Source organism: Mustela erminea, chromosome 5 (genome assembly GCF_009829155.1).
Source record: "Mustela erminea isolate mMusErm1 chromosome 5, mMusErm1.Pri, whole genome shotgun sequence".
Classification (NCBI taxonomy): Eukaryota; Metazoa; Chordata; class Mammalia; order Carnivora; family Mustelidae; genus Mustela; species Mustela erminea.
In genome coordinates, this window is record NC_045618.1 from 137,163,276 (window position 1) to 137,182,602 (window position 19,327).

At 49.2% G+C, this 19,327-nt stretch overlaps 1 protein-coding gene across 1 annotated transcript; it reads right to left on the reverse strand.

Moving 5' to 3' along the window:
• Positions 1–5,358: 5,358 nt before the first annotated feature.
• On the reverse strand, positions 5,359–7,142 carry LOC116591834 (interferon alpha-inducible protein 27-like protein 2). Its single transcript, XM_032345142.1, has 4 exons — positions 7,064–7,142; positions 6,842–6,871; positions 6,137–6,298; positions 5,359–5,586 (listed from the first exon to the last, which is right to left on the reverse strand). Exons 1-4 carry the CDS (start codon positions 7,065–7,067, stop codon positions 5,378–5,380), a joined length of 405 nt encoding a protein of 134 aa, XP_032201033.1. The 5' UTR covers positions 7,068–7,142; the 3' UTR covers positions 5,359–5,377.
• Positions 7,143–19,327: the final 12,185 nt, after the last annotated feature.

Genomic DNA, 19,327 nt, shown 5'->3' on the forward strand with positions numbered 1-19,327 from the left:
CTGACCTCCTTCGTCCCACTCAAGTTCCCAGGGAGCCTGTTGCTAATGCTGACCTGCACCTTCCCCTTTTGCTACCAGGTTTGGCCTCTGGAGTAGGTAGATTTCTAAACCTGGTGCCCAGTGACCCTGACCCTCATACACTGTCCTGCCCTTGGAGTGTGGGGGGTCCTGTGCTGAGATGCCACTTCCGTAATTATGTTCAGTTATACACAGAGGGAGACTCTGCAGGTGAGTCTACATTCATCGTAGGAGCCCTTCAGAAGCAGAGAATGTTCTCCGCTCATCACAGAGGAGGAACCAGAGATTTGAAGCAGAAGGGGGATTTATTTCTTCCCCCTGGCCCCAAAGGAGAGCCCCATCTCGCTGAACACTTGATTTTGGCCTTGTAAAACCCTGAGCAAACAACTCAGGGAAGCCTGCCTGGACGTTGGCCTTACACTGTAACATAACAAATGGGTGTTCTTTGACGCTGCTGGCTTTGGGGTCATTGGCTCTGCCGGACTAGAAAATGAATAGGAGACTTGATACCTCTTCTCGCTTAACCAGCCTGCAGGACCTTTGGAGGGAACTGAATGAAAATACTCCTGGCATACCCCAGGATTCCTGAAATTCCTGGTTTCAGTTGGTCTCCCAACTCCCAGGTCCTGCCTCTGTGGGATTCCAGGGGCCCCTGGTTGTCCGAAGGAGCTCCCCGCGCCGGGAAGTCAAGCACACTCCCTGCTCCCCATGTTCTGGTGCATGGTGGCTAACACGCTGCCTGCCAGGAAGAGCGTTGGAAAACACAGTCTTACTATGGGGACCAAGGACGGCTTTTTGTCGGGCCGGGCATGTTGCGGCCGGCGTGACAAATCGACCAGGAACGTGAGGGTAGGAGGATGGTGAAAAGAAATTAAGAGACAAAGAGACGGGGGCTGGAGGGACACGGAGGAGGATGTCCAACAGTGCCGATTTTATTCCACATCTTACAAGCATTTACAAGGCAGACCACAATAGAAGGAGTAATACATCAGTATCTAGTCAGATAACCGCAAGTTCCTATAACAAGTCTTACATTAACTACAAACAAATCTCGTGATGCCAGGTAATCACGGCTAATGCCATTAGCTACTATTGATACAAGAAGTTACAGTCAACCAGGGACTGGATCATGGGAAGTACAGGAACAACAAGGACCAACTAAGAATCCCCCTGACCCTGGGTGCCTGGGTGGCTCAGTGGGTTAAGCGGCTGCCTCAGCAGGGAGCCTGCTTCCTCCTCTCTCTCTGCCTGCCTCTCTGCCTACTTGAGATCTCTCTCTGTCAAAAAAAAAAAAAAAAAAAAAAAAAAAAAAAAAAAAGAACCAGGCGGATCCCTGTGGCTCCCCTCCAGCCTGCACTTTATTTTTGGAAGCTTTGGGTCTCTGGGACAAAGTGCAGCGGCTTCCTATGAGAAATGCTGAATTCCCATACAAGGGTGCAGACCCTCAATCTTCATGGATATCCGGAGCACCGGTGGCCAAGTGGCAACAGCCAGAACAAAAAGGGGAGGGTTCTTCTTCTTAAGAATTTTACCTGCCCCCAAAAAGAAATGTTCGCATTCTGACACATGGGGGCGGGGTGCTCGCTGAAAGGAGGAGCCTGGTCTGAAAGTGTGGAAAAGAGTGAGTACAGAAAGGGGTCCTCAGGCGGGGGTGGGGGTGGGTGGGTGGACTGTGCCTGGCCCAGGAAGGATGCTCTGTTCCATGAGTTCTGTTAGCACCCTGTCTGGGCGAGAGTGCCGCTGCCCCTTGGAACAATGTGTTACTTAAACTATGGAGGATTTTACTAGTTACCAAGCACATTTAGGTGTGGCCTTAAGAAAAACATAGACTGGCAACAGGTCTTTGGGGAGAAGGACGATATACGACCGTGAAGCTGGGCCGCTGGGAACGCCTGGTCAGCTCAGGGTAGAACGAAATCCCACCTGCTTCCCTTTTCCTGTTGTTGCTCCTTTCCCTTCGCAGAAGAGCCCATCGTTAGAGGAGTCCTTTGAATGTGCTTGGTTAACTATAAACTTTACCCTCCTCCGCCTTTGTCCACCAGACATAGGACTAAAGTCTGACCTTCATCAGTTCCCCTGTTGGCTATTGTTTCTATCTAATAAAAGTGAGACTGTGGAGTTGCTCGGGGCAGCAGTCTTTTTGACTGTTGTCCCCTGCTCCCAATCTCTGGCAGCTGACTTGTTTGTGCCTCATTCTTCTCCTGTTCGCCACTGGAAGCGGCATGAGAGAAGAAACGGAGGTCTGCCACCGTCCTCCTGCACCCCCACAGCGACTTCGGAGATGCCACAGAGGCACCCTGAATACGCACAGAGTGAGAACAGAGGGATCCAAGCAAGCAACGTTGAAACTGCACCTACTATGGTCAAGACATTACCTCATCCCATAGAATCTGCCCAGCATTCCAAGAAAGGCAATGGCTGCTGCCCCGGTTTTATAGATCTTGTTACGAGAACCTAGTAAGAGGCACCTGGGGGGCTCAGTCAGTGAAGGGTCTGCCTCTGGCTCAGGTCCTCGAAGGCCAATCTGCCTTTCCCTCTGCCCCTCCCCCCCGACCCATGCACTTGCTCGCTCTCTTTCCCGAATAAATAAATAAAATCTTATAAAAAAGAAGAAAGAACCTGTTAAGAAATGATCCGAATTCTTCAGATCAATTTAGTTCCTAATTCCTGCTGCTGTTGAAGGGCGCCTCCTCTCAGAACGAGAACGGCCGGCTTTGTGGGTTGTTTCCAGATTTGGAGCCTTGACCTGGCTCCCTGCCCACCAGCTCACTCCGAGCTCCCTCTGTGAACAGCCAGCCTGTATTCAGGGAGATAAAATGATTTTCATAATGAACCAGCTGGTGAAGAGGTTCAGGGTAGGGGACCAGGAGATGGAAGGGTTCAACGGTTTCAGCGACCTTTGGGTGGCCTCATCCAGAATCTCCCGAGAATCTTTCGTAATGGAGAGTTTTCGAGAGGAAAAGGACATTGAGAAGGAACATTTTCCAAACAGACATGGTGCCAGACTTTTTCCTGAGGATTGCAAAGACCTAGGGACTGGTTTGAGGGATTTGCCCTAAAGTCCTTAACCAGCCTCAAAGCTGAGCTGTGGTTTCTGCTGGAACGCCCACCACAGGTCTGGACCTGGCTGGGGTCTGGACCAGGGGGTGTTCCTGCAAGACAGACCTTAGAGCCTCTTGTCTGAGCCTCACTCTTCTCTTAGAAGGATAAGGCCTGGACACAGCCAAGTTTCAGAAACAATCCAATATGGCGCTTGTTGTAGTTGTCATGGGCTCAGCCCTGTGGGCTCCTGAGTGGGCCTGAGGAGAGGGCAGGAAGTTGTCTTGGACTGACGCTCCAACATGAAGACTTGAGTGAAGGTGTTGGTTTGGGAGGTGACCCCAGGGGGCACCAGAGGAAATGAAAGATGAGGTGAGGAGAGACACAGCCAAGAAAGGGTCCATTCAGGAGTGAGTTGGCACTGTGAGCGACTGAGGCTTGATCCTCCAGAGATCTCTGGGAATCTGGGGCATGTCTGAGTCATTCCACCTGACGGGTGTTTACACAGTTAAAATCCTGGCTAAGGTTAAAATCCTGGCTAAGGTCTCTTCTGGGGGGTGGGGACTAACACCTGAACACTTCCGGCCTGTCCTGTTGGCTGTGGGGGGTGGGGGCACAGGTGCTGGCCTTAAAGGCAGCAGGTGTTGGAGAGTGAGTGCTGGGGGTGGGGCGGGGGAGGGAGGAGGATGGGCAAGGCAAGCCTCCATTGGTCTGCTGCACAAGCCCCATGGAGACAAGGAAGTGAAGAGTATTTATGTCAAGAAACAGGTCTGTACCTGGGAACTCAATCTTACTGGGAACTGAGCTGGGGTTGGACTTGGGGTTGCTATGGTTCCCATCAGTGATCCATCAGCTTCCAACTAACCTTACCTTGTGCTTCCGGTGGAAACTGGTCTCTCTGTCTGTGCTCTAACCTTAGCTTTAGGCTTCAGTCTGGTGAATGCATCTTGGGGAAGGTCTCCGCATACCTGCTCCCCCTACAGTGTAGACGGCTGTTGCTTATTCCTAGCCTGGTGGTGGTGGGAGGGCAGCAGTGGAGTTCTCTGTGGTCCCATCCAGCCTCAGTCTGGGCAGGCAGCATGGGTCCAGGCTGGGGAATGGGGTTTTCTCAATAGCCCTGTCTCTCCCCCAGGGGTGGGTGGGTTCTCCCTGGGCCCAGGAAGGTTTAGCACCCCAACCTTAGGCGGAGAGGTTTTTCCTTTCTTTCTCCCATCTACAGTGATCTTCATCTGCGCTCTGGGATGCTTCAAGGTTTACCGCCCTTCCCCCAGCAGTGTGAGGCCTCTGTTCCCTAAGGGAGAAGGAAGGTGCAGCTGTAGCTCGCCTCCCTATCTCCTCCCAGCAAGGGAAGTTTTCTCCAGGTTTCCACCTGCCTCAGTCTTTCTCCGTGGAGAACCTCACAGGCCTGCCTTTTCAGCTCGTACGGGTTCATGAAAGGTTATTTATTTTTATTTTATATTCATTTTTTTAATTATTTTTTGTGGGTTGTCTGGATTTTTCTTGTTACCGGTTGGGGGTGATGCTCTTTCTGCATCCATAGGGGTCTACAAAATGCAGAGGGTGCTCCCAGAGACCTCAAGGCTATCTGCTGGGGTGTAAGCAGAAGTTTTAGAATTTTAAGGATGATAACTCATCCTTAAAAACCAAAACCAAACAACAAACAGAACAACTCCAGAGAATGAGACCTCTCTGGCAGGAAATAAGCCCTCAACTTGGACATGAGCAGAGACAAGTGACGCCGAGAGCACTTATCACCATGGTAGGAACTGGAGGGTTTTTCCAGACACAGTGGAGTGACCAACCCTGACTCAGTGTCCTTGACCAGAAGTGCCCAGAGCTTCACTGTGACATTCATGATACTATGTTGTCCTGCTGGTTTGCTTGTTGGCCTCCCCACCCACCAGATTTGAGGTCAGGCAGGGAAGGGACAGCATCTGATTCATCTCAGGACATCTAGTGTCCCTGCACCAGGAAGAGCAAAATGGTCAGAGGTTCCGTATGTACCCTAGCTACCCTTTACCCTGGGTGCCCAACGGGAACCTTTGTCGACCCCATCGCGGAATGAGGGAATAAACTGAGGCCCAGCAAGGCTCAGGAAAGGCCCTGGGTATATACAGCCCCTCCCTCGTCAGACTAGGACCAACCAAAGCCTCCTGCCAACTGATTCTGTGCTCAGCCAGCCTGCCCCCAAGCCCGGCCCCCACCACAAGGCAGGTTGGGAGGACTGGGGATTTAGAAAACTCCAGCCTCCCCCTGCCCCCCACCGCCTCCACCAGAGCTGCAAGGAGCAAAGACAGGGAGGTGTGTCTGCATATGATCTTTATTTCTCCTGCTTCTCTGACCCGATCGGGGGGTTGGGAAGTTCAGCTTGGGATTCATTTTCTTTTGGCTCTTTCTCTTCAGCCTCTTTCTCTTCTTTTGCTGGGGGAGAGGAAGAAGGTCCCTTTTTTGAACCTGCAAGCCAGGCTCCAAAAGCTGACCCAACAGAGCCCAGGAGGATGTTGGATGACGTGGAGAGTCCAGCTGCCCCTGAGGAACGGACAGAGGGTGAGCACAGGAACATTCAGTGGCCAGAGGCCCCGAACCGCACCCCTCCTTCCAGATCTGAGGCCCAGGAACCTGGATCCCTGCTCTAGGTTCTGAAACCCCCAGGGCTCCACTTTGGTCAGAGGATGCTGGAGGAGGCTGAGAAGTGAGGAAGTGAGAGGCAGAGGGCTGTCAGCCACAGACCTGGACAGTGACAGGTCCCCTCACCTTACCCAGGAGGCCACTGAGGCCTAGAGGGGAAGGGACCCTTCTAAGCCCCCTAAGTGTCAGATCTGGGCAGGGCTCCAGGAACCCTGGGCTCCTTCCCTTCTTCTCCCTCCCAGAGCTCCCTTAGCCCTCCACTCCTACGAAACCCCGCGCAGAAGGTGCCAGAAAGAGGTCAGGGAGAGTCAAAGGACCAGGAACCCTGAGGACCACATCACTGGAGGGAGAGGACAGGCTCCTCAGGCTTAGTCTCCGGGCTGAATCCCCTCCTGGCTATGCTCCCCGCCCCTCCTCTCCAGCCCCTCCCCCCACCTGTCCCCCAACAAACCCACGGACTGCAGCGTCGCCACCAGGCTGCCGGCGGCCACACCACCCCCGTTGGCGACGGCGGCGGCGGACATCATCTTGGCCGCTAGCGAGGAAGCGGCGATTCCGGCCCCAGTGAAGCCCACGGCGCCCAGCACGGTCGGTACGGCCGCCACTGCCAGAACTGCCGGGAAGAGGGGCTGGGTCGGGGCGTGGGCCGGGGGAAAGGGCCCCTCCGGAACCCCCTGGAGGTGTCTGGGGCCTGTCTGCGCTGAGCATCCGGGAGGCCGCTCGGAGGGGGTCCGCAGGCAAAGCGAAAGTGGGGGACATGGAGCCAGGTGGGTGCGCAGGTGTCACACGAGCCCCAGGCAGGCCCCGTTTGGGTCTCTAACTTGCTGTGCGACACCGGGGACGTCACTGCCCCTCACTGGGCCTCTTGCGCGCTCGCGTGTGTGTAAATGTGCGAGGGTGAGACACAGCATTGCCGTTTCCAGCCGTCACCCCCCGCCCCCCCGGCCCGGTCAAAGGCAATCTCTGCATGCTCGCTGGGCAGCAGCCAGGTCCCGGATCAGGTGTCCCCTTAACGGCGGGTACTGCGAGCGGGGCTCTCCGCCCCCGAGATTCACCCGGGCGGTCCCGGGAGCCGAGGGGCGGCCCCTCCCAGCCGGTGCAGTGCCACATCTCCCAAGTCCCCTCCCTGGGGACCCAGAGGATCCGGGCAACTCACCTCCTCCCACTACAGCGCCCGCCGCCCGTTCTTGGGGTCCGGAAAGGGAAGGGGATGGGAGGGGGAGAGAGAGAGAGAGAGAATTAATGTATGAGTCAGCTAGTTAGTAGTAGGTGGAGGGAGTGAGGAATAGAAGCGACCCCTCTGGCCCAGCCCGGGTTGGGGACAGGGAGGGCTGCCACCCCCCCATCCCCGCCCCCACCCCCGCGAAGGCAGACTCACGCATCCCTGAAACTTCTTCCGCCCCCCTGCGCAGCTCAGAACCGTGTAAGTTCCACCGGGTGTTATTTCCCTGGGCGAGCCAATGGGGACACCGCCCAGCCCTCTGGGGGCGGGCCCTTCCCTGCCAGTCAGCCCAGGCAGAAGCCGGGGACGGTCCCGCCCACCGCCCCTACCCTTCCACTCCCAGCTCCGGGGTCTCAGCAAGTGCGGCCCCGCAGCTCCTGACCCCACCCCTCCGCCGGCTCTTCGACCTTGTGGTGGTTTCCGTCTTGCTCGATGACTCCATCCGAGAAAGGCGCCCTGGAGCATCCGAACAGAATTGTTTCCAGCAAAAAACAAAATGTGAAGAAAAAAAAAAAAGAATACAGATGGCTGCTGAAAAACATGGGTTTGAACTCCGTGGGTCCACTTACATGCGGATTTTTTTAAATAGTACAGCACTGTAAATATATTTTAAGATTTTTTTAACAATACTTCTTTTCCCCAGCTTACTTTGTTGTAAGAATACAGTGTATATAATACATATAACACAAAATATATGTGAATCGACTCTTTATGGGATCAGTAAGGTTTCTGGTTAAAAGGAGGCTGGTTTTATTTATTTATTTATTTGACAGACAGAGATCACAAGTAGACAGAGAGGCAGGCAGAGAGAAAGGAAGGGAAGCAGGCTCCCCGCCGAGCAGAGAGCCCCGTGGGGGACTCCATCCCAGGACCCTGAGACCATGACCCCAGCCAAAGGCAGAGGCTTTAACCCACTGAGCCACTCAGGCACCCCAAAGGAGGCTAGTTTTGGGGGAGTCAAATTGAATTTTTGTTCGCATAAGTTATCCTGGCGTGAAGAGCCTAGGTCACCATACACAAATATTTTCTGATAATATGTTCCTAGAGGTGAAGTTGTTGGATCAGAAAATACGCATTTCTTATGGTACTGATATTTATTGTTAGGGTACTTTCCAAAAATACTGTTATCAGTCTATACTTCTGTCAAAAGTGTGTGAGAAGATCTATTTTTTTCTACTACTCACCAACGGTTAAATTTGTCATAGAAAAAGAAAAGAAATCTTTGCTGAAGAAAGGTGAAAAATAATGACATTTATATATATATATATATATATATATATATATATACACACACATATGTGTGTGTGTGTGTGTGTATATATATATATATATATATAACCACTAATGAAGTGTATAAATAAAAGGAAACCTCACTGAAATGGAGTGGGGAGGCCAAAAGGGGGTGCACTCACGCTCTACCACTCCTCATCAACTGCAAACCTCCAAGAAGAGACCTACTTTCCAAGTGGACACTGTTTTAGCTACTACTTTACTACTCCTGGAGAAAAAAGATTCCACCACCCCCCTCCCCCTGCTCCTCTGGCAATAGACCAGCCAATGAGAGATTGTCACAACTCCAGTCATGGTGAATTTCCAGTTTACTCCAAAGGACTTTTTGTTTTTATGACAGCCCTCCCAGTCACCCTCTTCCCTCTGTAAGAGAGCTTACTTCTCCTTTTTCTCCAGATTTGCCTGTGTGCTCTCCAAAGTTCTGTATTGTAGATTGTAATTTTCTGCTATTCCTGAATAAAGCAATTTTTGCTGGTAAAAATATCTGGCAGTTATTTTTGAAGTTAACAGAGGCTAATTATTTTGGGGTCTTTTAGGCTTATGCAATCCTCATGTTGTGAATTATCTTCCCACATTCTGGATTTATTTTTCCATCGAGGTGTCATTTTTCCCCCCTTACAGATGTATAGGAATTATATATTAATTCTCTTAATCCATTCTCACAGATGTTGCAGAATTTTGTTTCCAGTTCATCTCTTTTTTAAAATTTTTTAAAAAGATTTTATTTATTTATTTGACAGAGAGAAATCACAAGTAGACGGAGAGGCAGACAGAGAGAGAGAGAGGGAAGCAGGCTCCCTCCTGAGCAGAGAGCCTGATGCGGGACTTGATCCCAGGACCCTGAGATCATGACCTGAGCGGAATGCAGCGGCTTAACCCACTGAGCCACCCAGGAGCCCAAGTTCATCTCTTTTTTTATACAAAACTTTTTAATGCTTACATAAATTTGCCAATATTTTACTTTATTTCTTTTGTCTTTGTGTCCCCAAAGAGGCTGTTCCCGTCAGCTATCAGATACATCATCACCTGCATTTTCTTTAGGTTTTTCTGGGGTTTCACTTTTTAAAATTGACTTTTTAGGGGTGCTTGGGTGGCTCACCCAGTTAAAGTGACCGACTCTTCATTTCAGTTCTGGTTGTGATCTCAGAGCCATGAGATCGAGCCCCCTGTCAGACTGTGCTTACAGCAAAGTCTGCTTGTGAGTCTCTCTCTCTGACTTGCAAGATAATTGCAATTTCTGGAAAATTCCAACTATGTTAAAACGATGCTTATAAACAATGCTTATAAAAAATACTTACCTGTAAAATTTAGTGACATTCTAGGTGCAGACACTTGTGAGTTTTTTGCTTACACGAAGGGACTTCTGAAATTTCTACAGGATAACTTCCAAGTGTGTGAGATGGTCCTGCATATTTCAGGATGTCCGGCGTCTCTGGCCCTTATGTACTAAATATTGGTAACATACCACTGTCATTGGGACCACTTTTAAAAAAATCAAATTTCTGAAATGTCCCGTAGGGGGCAGTACCACCCTGTTTAAAAACTCTCCTTTTGGACAGTAACAAAAAACCTAGGGATTTCGGGATGTTTATAATTATTTAAAGAAAGAAATAAAATAAAGCAAACCAAAATCTAATTTTGGGCATTCGTTTCAAGACTAATCTGTGCAAGTTGAGTATTTAACTTATGCATAAGAACTTGGTATATGTAGCGTTAGAATTATGATTATAATTTTAATGGTACACTTCAATAAGAATTTAATCTTATGATTATAAAGTTGAAAAAGATTATATTTTCAACCAGTTTTGAAAATAAGTATTGTTTAAGAATACTGGAAGTTAAAAACTGTATAAGCTTATTTTATTAGATTTATATGATTCACCAGTGTTCACTCCGGAGGTTTTACTTGTTAGAAACAAAGTTTCTTTAAAAAGGAAATTGACTATATATGCTAAAAAAACAAGACAACAGGCCCCAAATGGAGTCACTTATGCTAAACCCTGCAACACCCAACTGAGATTTAACTTAATTAAATTTTTGTTCTCCCAGAAATGGACTCTTAAACCAGTCAGGAAGTGCCTGTTAACTCTAGCTGAGTCATCTGCTTGATAGACCCATGGCATTTCCTAAAGCAAAGTAACTTTGTGGTAACCAATCTGCTTCTTTGCCTGGTATAACTTCCTTGTTCCCTTATCCTCTGCCTATACAAGTCTCTCATTTTTTAAAAAGATTTTATTTATTTATTTGAGAGTTGGAGAGAGAACACAAGTAGGCAGAGCAGCAGGCTGAGGAGCAGGCAGTGGGAGAGGGAGAAGCAGGCTCGCTGCCAAGCAGGGAGCCCGATGTGGGCCTCGATCCCAGGACCCTGGGATCATGACCTGAGCCGAAGGCAGAGGTTTAACCCACTGAGCCACTCAGGCGCCCCCAAAAGTCTCTGGGGGATCTCCCCAGATCCCCTTTCTATCTCCTAGATTGGGTGCTACCCAGTTTGAATCAATTCTTGCTCAAATAAACACTTGTAATTTTTAATATGCCTCAGTTTATCTTTATACACAGATACACACAAACTGAGAAATAAAATTGGCTATGTTAAAATATACACAGCCTAAGAGTATTTAGGGGAATTTGATTAAGTTGCGAAGTCCTGTTAGATTGATAAGTAGAAATTCAGTTTTTAATTAAACCTAAATACTTAAGGAATGCTAGCTTTTAATTTGTTTTTCAATAAATCGAATATTAACTAAAAACTCCAGCCACAAAGAGCCTGTATTATTCTTTGAAGTAGCTTCCCAAGAAAACCTAAAACTGACATGTCTAGCAGCTACCTTCTCTGTCTTCCCTGAGCCTTTACCGATTTCCTCCAAATTGCAGATAAAGACTGTAAGCTTAAAGCAAATACAAGCAAGCATTTAACCATTAAGGGAAAAGATGACTAATTTGAATACCTTTTTTTTTTTTTTTTAAGAGAGAGATGGCACACATATGGGTGGGGAGAGGCAAAGGAGAGGGAGAGAGAGAAACCTAAGGATGCTCCATGCTCAGCGCGGAGCCTGAGGCGAGGCTCGATCTCATGACCCTGAGATCATGACCTGAGCTGAAATCAAGAGTCAGACACTCCACTGAGCCACCCAGGCACCTATGAATGTGAATACATTAAAATTAAGAAGCTCTATTCAACAAAAGTCACTGAGAAAAGAAAGAAAGAAAACCCAAGCCATGCAGTGGGAGAAAAATATTTGCCATACATATAAGTAACAAACAATTGATAATAGGAATATATAAATTATTCCTACAAAATAATAGAAAGACTTTAATGAAAAATTCTAAGTAATTTAGGAATGAAAAGTAACTTCTACAATCTGACAAAAGTTTTTCATGAAGAATATCATCAACAAATATAATTTTTCATGCTTATATTTTGAATTCCCCTTTTGACTGGGAGGAGGCAAGGATGCAGAATTCCACCACTTTGCAGTATTGTTCTGGAGGTCCTACCCTGCACAAGGAAGAAATGTGGAGGTGTGTGAGGAGAAAGGCACGAAGACTGGAAAGGAATCAGTAAAATTTTCTTCATGTACAGCATTATTGTTTATGTAGAAAGTCCTAAGGAATCCACAAAAAAACCCCGCTAAAACTAACACGTGTACTCAACAATATTGCCAGATCAGTTGTATTTATAAATGTTAGCACAAAAAGTCAAAATGATGCTTTGTAACATCAAAGGGGTTTCAAATGACATGATGGCATTGAAACCAGAAAACACTTAGGGAGACATATTATCAAAGGATGCTTAAGACACGTACATGGAAACCAGAAAATATTGCACAGAGAAAATTAAGGGGAGCTCCTCTCCCCCAAATGGAGAGATTAACCATACTCATGGGTCAGAAGATTGAATTTTAAGTTGCCAATATATTACACACTGACCTATAGATTCCAAGCATTCCATCAACTCCACTCCTAGGTTTACTCAAGAGAAATGCAGACATCTGTCCCCACTTACGGACTTGCACACGATGTCCAAAACAGCGGAATTCCGAATAGCACACCCCTCCCCCGCCCCGCAAAGAACCCATAATGTACATTAAACAAGTGAATCGTGCAAGCAATACATGGTCGTTAGAATATTGAGACGTTCTAGATAAGCAAAGTGGGGGGGAAAATCAAAGCCCTTAGTGGTTTCCTACCACTACCCCTGTTCTTGTCTGATGCAGAGCTCTCTCCGCGTTTTTCCTGCCTGCAATGTAGACCTTAGAATGGCCTCTGGCTATGGCCTCCTGCCTGAGCTCTTCTGGAAATTACATTGGGTCGTGAGGCAATCATCCAACCCGTAACCAAGTGAGTGAATTTGCCCGGGAGGTGTCATTCTTCAAGAGATGTGGCAGCGCTGGGCTGAGGTGAGGTGGAGGATTGCTGAGACCCTGGGTCCTCCCCTGGCTCCCCTACCTGCAGCCGCCCCAGTCGGGCCTGCGGAGGTCACTGCGGAGAAGAGGGTTCGGGGAGAGCCGTCACTTCAGAGGCCTTGGTTTGGAGCGCCCTCTTGTGGCAGCGCGTCGAACTGAAGCCCGGCGACAGGTGGGCCGGGATGCACACCTTCGGATGGAGATTTGTTCTGAGCGCCGGAGCAGGTTTGTCGCGAGTCTCCAACTGACTGGGCTGCAAAGGCAGCTCCCTTCATTGGAGCAAACATTGGAGCACTGGAAATCTCCCAGTGACAGAGGTTTTCCAGTACCTTCTTTTTAGGATGTCTCCTCAACTCCCATCCAGGCCACGAAATGCTATTTCTTCCTCATTCACCCGGTGGGCTCCTGGGATCCCTGTTCGTGAACATGACATCACTTCCTGGACCACAGCCAGAGGACCTGGGTGGGCATCTGGCAGATCTGGACCACGCGGGGTTGTTTCCTTGGAAACTTGGAAGGAGAGCAACACAGAGACACTAACTGGATTGGGTCTATAATAACGTGGGGAATGTGGGGCAGTGGTTTATTTAGTTCTACTTTGATACCTCCACGTGGATTGAGTAAGAGAGAGAGCTGGGGAAACAGAGCAAATGTGCAGAAAGAGGACTGTGTGTGTGTGTGTGTGTGTGTGTGTGTGTGTGTGTGAGGGAGAGAGAGAGAGCGAGCAAGAAAGCGCTCTCCCTGTGTTCTCCTTTCTAGAAGCCCCTGAGGTCTGGCCGCATCCAGTTTTTGGGCTCTGAGATGCTCCTAGAACTTATTGGGTATGCTTCCTTATGTCTTAATGCTACGCATTCAATCCCTCCTTCATGTCTTCATTCAGCAAGTCACTATTGACCTTGTCTACATATCAAATGATACTGCTATAGAAACTAGGGAAAGAGCAGTAAACAAAAAAAAATTTTTTTTTACTGTCATGTAGAGGTGATGGATATAAAACACCAAACCCATAAGTATACAACATGTCAGACAGTGTTAAAGCTATGAAGAAAAGGGAAGGAGAGTAAGGGAAACAGTGAATGTCAACAGAGCAGTCAATAAAGGCTTCTCTGCTTAGGTGGGACTTGAACAAAGATGTAAAGGAATTGAAGAAGCAGAAGGAGTCATGTAGCACCTTAAGGAAAAGCGCTGGGCAGAGAGAGCAGTAAGTGCAAAGGTCCTGGGGCAGGAGGTATTTGAAGAACACCGAGGAAGTGACTTTGACTAATGGAGCGAATGAGGGCTGGACATGAGGTCAGAGGGGGTGGAGGAAGCTTGAGGGGGTAGGCTGCGTGGGTGTCGCAGGGTGGTGGCTTGGGGCCTTGTGGGCATTTGCTCTCAGAGGACAATTAGAAGGTTTTCTGTACATGTTATGATCCTGCTACATTTTTAAAGTTAATAATCAGACATTAGTGTTTATTTTGGGGAGATCGATTCAAGATTCTGGAAATGCAAAATCATCTATAGGCTTGGTGGGTAACACCCCCTGATAGGTGCAGGTCTTTGGCAGGTCCTTGGCAGCAAATTGGCATGTATTTGTAGGAAGAATGAGGGCTTACCCCAAAATGGGCTGGATTTGGGTCCTGGCCATGGGATAGCTCTAGGCTTTTGCCCGTTTGACTTGTTTTTTGTTTGTTTGTTTGTGTTTTCGGGGCTTCCGTCTTTCTTCTCCCATGAGACAGAGCTGAGGGATGGACCAAGTGTGATCTCCTCTTGCTTGGGAGGAGGGACCCTCTCCCTCAGCCCCGCCCTCCTTCAGTGGCCAAGCGGGATTACGGAGTTATGGGAAGGGAAGCCTGTGCCAAAATGGAGTTCATTTATTTACTCAGCAACTCTTCATTTACGTATTCTACGTGTCAAACCCTGTGCCCAAAGTGGCGTTCATGGAGCCTTGACCAAGAGCCTTTCCCTGAACTGTGGGGCAAAAATACCATACATGCCAGATGAAAGGGGACGCTGAGGCCCCCAGTCTTCACTGATGCCCCCTCTCCCCGCCTTCTACTCTCTGAAAGATGCTGTCGCGGGAAGGCGAATGCCAAGACCACGAGTCCTCGTTTGCACACTGTCAGAACGGTCCCTTTGGAAGCATCTGTAATCGCACTAGATAGCCACTCAGCTGCGCGCTTCAAAGAAGTCTTTCAAAGTTTTGTTACCTGATACCCCAGACTTGCCCAGTAAGACCGCGCCTCTTCAAAAAAATCTGAAACCGTTTTTTAACAATCCTGCCAGGTCACCCTTACCTGAAACCAGGCACCTGAAACTAGTTTTGACTTGGGGGGGGGAAGTCCCCCAGTGCTCTGCTGTACACGAGAAGCAAGGCCCCCCCTTGGGATGAGCTGTTTTTCACGTACTCAAGCACCCACGGTGCCCTCAGTGCCGATCTTGTGCTGTGTGATTTAGGGGAGAATAATGGATTTGTCTACTTTGGGCTGCCTTGACAAGTGGCTACAAACTGCCCGGCTTTAAAAAGAAATCTATTTTCTGATTGCCTTATTTCACTCAGCATAATAGTTCCATCTAGTTCCATCCATGGGGTTGCAAATGGCAAGATTTCATTTTTCTGATGGCTGCGTAATATTCCATTGTCTATATCCACCACATCTTCTTTATCCATTCATCTGTTGATGGACATCGGGGTTCTTTCCATAGGCTGGCTATTGTGGACATGGCTGCTGTAAAGATTGGGGTGCAGGTCCTCCTTGGGATCACTATGCTTGCGTCCTTTGAGTAAATACCTACCAGTGCAATTGCTGGGCCATAGGGTCACTCTCTTTATGACTTTACTCCTGGGTGGAGTTTAAGAAACAAAACAGAGAATCATAGGGGAAGGGCGGACAATGAAATAAGATGAAATCAGAGAGGGAGATAAACTGGAAGAGACTCTTAACCATAGGAAACAGACTGAGGGTTGCTGGAGGGGAGGGGAGCGGGGAGCTGGGGTAATTGGGTGACGGGCATGAAGGAGAGCATGTGATAAAGTGAGCACGGCGTGTTATAAGCAACTGATGACTCCCTGACCGCTACCTCTGAAACTAATAATGCACTATATGGTTTGATTGAATTTAAATTGAAAAAAGAAGAAATCTATTTTCTTATAGTCCCAGGAGCTAAAGGCCTGAAATCGTGGTGTTGGCAGGGCTACGCTCGCTCTAAAGGCTCCAGGGAAGGACCATACTTCTTCTTCCAGCTTCTGGGGCCTCCAGGTGTTCCCGGCTGGCGGCTGCATCACTGCTGTCTGCATTCATTTCCCTGTGTGTTTATTTGCTCTGCTCTGTCTTCTACAAGGACACTCACTGTTGCATGTAGGACCGCCAGGATTGTCCAGGAGGATCTCATTGAGATCCTTAACTCAACTACTGGGGAGGTGGTTTTGTGTTTTTTTGTTTTTACCAAATGAGGTTATAGTCACAGATTCCGTGGTTAAATATCCCAAGCCCTAAGGTTCCCTAATGCAACCCCTGGGGGTTACTGTGCGATGCCCAAGGTTATGTATCAACTTGACTGGTCTAAGGGATGCCCAGGGAGCTGGTAAAGCACTCTTTCTGGGTGTGTCTGTGAAGGCATCTCTGAGAGAGATTGGCTTTGAAGCTGGTAGAAGGAGAAGAGCAGGGGGCTCTCGCCTGTATGGGTGGCATCACACAGTCTGCTGACGGCTTGAATAGATCAAAGCTGAGACCTTCACCTTCTTATGCCCCTGGATGTCGGTGGTCCCGGGTCTCGGGACTTTGGAATCAGACTAAATCATAACACGTCCTGGGGCTCCAGCTTGTAGATTATAGATCTGGGGACTTTCTGGTCTCCCAGACCATAGTCATGGAAACCATAGCCATTTCCTATCATACATTTCCTCCTCTATCTATTTACGGATGTCTCCTGTGTGTTCTGTCTCCCTGGAAAAGCCTGGTGAATCCACTCTCTTTATTTGACTTCTTCCTGCTCTCTCAAAGTCTTGCCTCCTAAAAGCCGGTACCTGTCTTGTTCCTGCCATAGGAGATGGCTTCAGGTCTCATTCTCCCTTGCTGCTTTGGCCCTGTCTTGCTTTGGCCCTGTCCAGCCTTCTAAAGCTGAGCCGGTGTCTCTGTATGGTGTAACTTCTGATCCCTGATCTTCTGCCCCCTCCGGCACAGTTCAGGTCCTGCCGGATCCCTGCGGTCCTGCGTGCTCCCAGCTCTGTGGCTGCTTTCCTGCATCCCTGAGACTCCACTCCTTCTGGGCTCCGTCTGACCTTTTCTCAGTATTCTGAGCAGCTGTTCCAACTGGGCTGTACGGCCCCAAAGTACGTTCTCACTACAGGCACCTGTAGCTGCGCACAGCCCACAGGCCACGCCAGTCTTTAGCTGCAAAGAGTGAACATGGTGGAAGGATTTCTTCTCTCAGTGCTGGTCTCCTTTCTCCCTCCCTATTTCTTTTCCTCCGATTCTAGTTTTTTGATTCTCTCACATGCTGGATTGCTTTGCTGTAACCTCCAGAATGCTGCAGAATAAGCTCTCCCTGACTATGGGGGCTTAAAACAGCAATCTTTCTTCCCTCGTTGTGGCTCTGTAGGCAGACCGGGGCACTTCTGTGAATTCAGGCTTGCCTGGGCTGGGTGACCGCTTCAAGTGGTGACAGCAGCAGCTTTGCTTTTCATTCATGGCTCCCGGGTTAGCAGGGGCAGCTCTGGTCTACGTGTGTCCCTTCTGTAGTCCATTCTGATGGGGCAGCAGCTGCCCAGAGGAAGTTCTTTATAGGGGAAGGGCAGAAACGCATGAGGCCCCAGGAGACCTGTCCTTGCATCTGGCTTGCTGGTACTTCTGTGCCTTCCAGTGGCCAGAGCAAGTCACGTGGTCAAGGCCCAAATCAAGGAGTATGGAATTACCCTGCCCAAAAAGAGGCCACTGCGAGGGTGTGGATACAGGGCAGTGGGGAAGAATCAGGGCCAGTAATTCAATCCACACCTGGTCAGTGCTCAGTACGAGCCATTCATCCTATGTGTCGCCATGTACGTTCCCTGGGTTTTGAATGTGCCCCCAGGAGAATTTAAAACTGTGTGTCTGCAAGGGCTTGAATTTGATTTCCTCAAGGGACTGCTGTTGGCCACTGGGAACATAGGGGGCTGATCTGTTTGTGGTACTTGAGAAAGACAGAAGAGCTCTTTCTGAAAAATAACAAAAACTGAAAAACCTCCCCCAGCATGACGTGGGGGTTTTAAGATCCAGGTCTGAGGCTCCATCCCTGTGGACCCGAAACTTCCATTAGTAGGGCCATTAGCGTGCAGCAGCCAGGGCTGAGGTCAAGGAAGAGGCCTCTGGGCCTGAGTGAAGCTTTTGATTCCGCTACAAGACTGCCAGGGAAAGACTCATAGGAGCCTGTGCCAAGAGCGGACCACACATTATCTCATTTAATGCTGGCCGCAGCCCTGGAAAGTGGTGTTTTGAAACCCACGAAATGGAGCACTTATATTTGGGCGATTATAATACCTCTCCCTGGGTTATTGCTTGAATGGAAGTTTGTTGTGTGTGATTGCTGTCCATTTCCCAGCATTGCTGGAAAATTTTGAAACATAGGTCAAGTACCGTCACCTTCAAGTTATATCAGGAAGCTTGCTTAATAGAAAAGCTAGTGTCATAAGACTATCTCCAGTAAGTGAGCCGGCCATGCCTCAGAGACAGCCAGCAAGACCTCATCTGTCCTCTTTGCAACTTGGAGGATGGGCCTGCTTTGTGCTTCTCCCATCATTGGCTGACGCCTGTCTTGGGTCTCTAGGACCCATGCGTGGGGTGCTCTGTGGTCTGGAAGCAGGCTGAACCACCCCCCCGCCAACCCTCCTGGAGGAACAGGAGACCCTCACAGCCCCGAGCCTTGGAACATCACTTTCCATTGGTATAGGTTGTCCCCTTTGGTTATCTGCAAGTCAAGCGAGGGCTACCCACTCCTCAGCTGCCTTTGGTCAACAGCTCGCTGGGGAATCAGTCAAGAGGCTTTGGTGGCTGGGGAGAAGACGGTGAAAGTGACAGGGGCAGGCAGAAGGGCGCACCCAGCTCTTTCCTGTTTTTCTCCATCTTTTATCTTCTTCTCCAATTCTCCTCCAAATCCCTCCCTGGCTCCTTTCTTTCCTGTCACCACATCTGCAAAGTTCTCCCCGCCCTCCCGCCCTCTGCATGCTCCCCTCTTAGCTCCACATTCTCCTACGGCAGCAGGGTGGTGCTCCTGCCCGTGTGAGGAGATCACATTCAGGTCTGGAGAGGGGCGTGGGTTTCTGTCGAGCTTCCGGATGGTGCTGGTCCTCAGACCGCACTTTGTGGAGCCAGAGCACCGTATTCTACAAAGGTCTCCTGCATGTATGACTCCTCTTGTTCCTTGCCGCCACCCAGAAGGGCGGGCAAGGCAGCCCTAGTGCTAGAGGCTAAGGATCGGGGAGCGGGCAGGACTGCATTGGGAGCCGCCTGGGTAACGTCTAGGAATCGGAACCCAGTTTTCATTTCTTTCTTTCTTTTTTTTAAAGATTTTATTTATTTATTTGACAGAGATCATAAGTATGCAGAGAGGCAGGCAGGAGTGGGGGAGCAGGCTCCCTGCTGAGCAGAGAGCCCGATGCCAGGCTCGATCCCAGGACCCTGGGATCATGACCTGAGCTGAAGGCAGAGGCTTTAACCCACTGAGCCACTCTGGTGCCCTGGAACCCAGTTTTCTGATCAGCAACTCGATGCCT

Bases quoted from the DNA above. Each gene is read 5' to 3' on its own strand.
- LOC116591834 (XM_032345142.1), bottom strand. The intron at 6,299-6,841 runs GTGAGTTGCCCG...TCTTCCCGGCAG, and splicing joins GGGCGCTGTAGTGGGAGGAG to TTCTGGCAGTGGCGGCCGTA. The intron at 5,587-6,136 runs GTTTGTTGGGGG...TCCGTTCCTCAG, and splicing joins GGCGACGCTGCAGTCCGTGG to GGGCAGCTGGACTCTCCACG.